At 71.4% G+C, this 975-nt stretch overlaps 1 protein-coding gene across 1 annotated transcript; it reads right to left on the bottom strand.

The window, feature by feature from the left end:
• Window positions 1-550: 550 nt before the first annotated feature.
• Window positions 551-748, bottom strand: MNEG_16026 (hypothetical protein; the record flags this gene model as incomplete). Its single annotated transcript, XM_014035504.1, has 1 exon — window positions 551-748. A coding segment is annotated over one exon (198 nt), but the record flags the coding sequence as incomplete, so codon positions are not given.
• Window positions 749-975: the final 227 nt, after the last annotated feature.

A 975-nucleotide genomic window follows, 5' to 3' on the forward strand; every position in this document is an offset into this window, starting at 1 on the left:
GGCCCGCCGTGCCCCTTCCCTCCCCCTCTTCTCATCTCATTCCGCTCCGTTGCACGTGTTTGTCTCTTCCCCCGCCCTGCCTATCCACCTTGCCCGCCGCGCCTGTCAATATATGTCTCATGGGTGCACGATGCTCGCACACATTCTGCTCGTAGGAACGCTGATTTTAGGAGTGTTGCGGCGCGCTTTGACGCACGCACGCACGCGCGCGAGCGCGCCGCCGCCGCTGCCGTCCCGCCCTCCCTGCTTGCCCTGCTTCCAGGCTTTCTTGGATTCTGATTCGAGGGAATTGCGGGGGAAAAGCAGCGACCGCAGACGCGCGCCCGTCGGCGCGCTGCGCCCGGGTGGCGTCGCATCGATTCGTCCCGCCCGCGGGCGCGCCTGCAGTGCCGCCAGCCTTTGCTTGCGGCCTTTGACGGCTTTGAACGACCTCAAATCGGGAGTGGGACAGCCCACCCGCGGGGGCAGGGGATGCAGCCCTTATGCAGCTTTAGTCATGTCTCATGTGTTTGCCGGCGGGGGACGGGCGCTGGGGCCGCCCCGGCCGCTTCTAATCCCGGGCGGCCCCCATCAGTCGCGCCCCGGCCCTCGCTCGGCTGGTCGGGCGCTCCCAAAGCGCCGCGCCCGTGTCATCTGTATCACCAAACCTGCGGCCCGGCGCCCCGCCGGGCGCGCGCTCTGCACGCTGTGGGGGATTTGCCTGCCGCGGCCGCGGCCGCCAGGGGCGCGCGCCGCGCCGCCCAGGAACCTGTGGCGGGAGCACGGGCCCGCCTTGTGAGCGGTGCCGCTCGCCGCGCACGCGGCTGGGCGCCTGGGGCCGCCCCGCGGCGGCTCGGGCGCCCGTGTGCCTGGGCAGCTTCCTTAGGGCGCGGTACAGGTCGGAAGTTGACGAGGCACCCTTGGCTGCTGCAGGCATGAGCAGGGGCCGGGCCCTGGTCCGCAGGCCGCGCGCGCGCCTTTGGCCTTGCACCCAGC

This window comes from Monoraphidium neglectum (genome assembly GCF_000611645.1).
Source record: "Monoraphidium neglectum strain SAG 48.87 unplaced genomic scaffold scaffold05903, whole genome shotgun sequence".
In the NCBI taxonomy this organism is placed as follows: Eukaryota; Viridiplantae; Chlorophyta; class Chlorophyceae; order Sphaeropleales; family Selenastraceae; genus Monoraphidium; species Monoraphidium neglectum.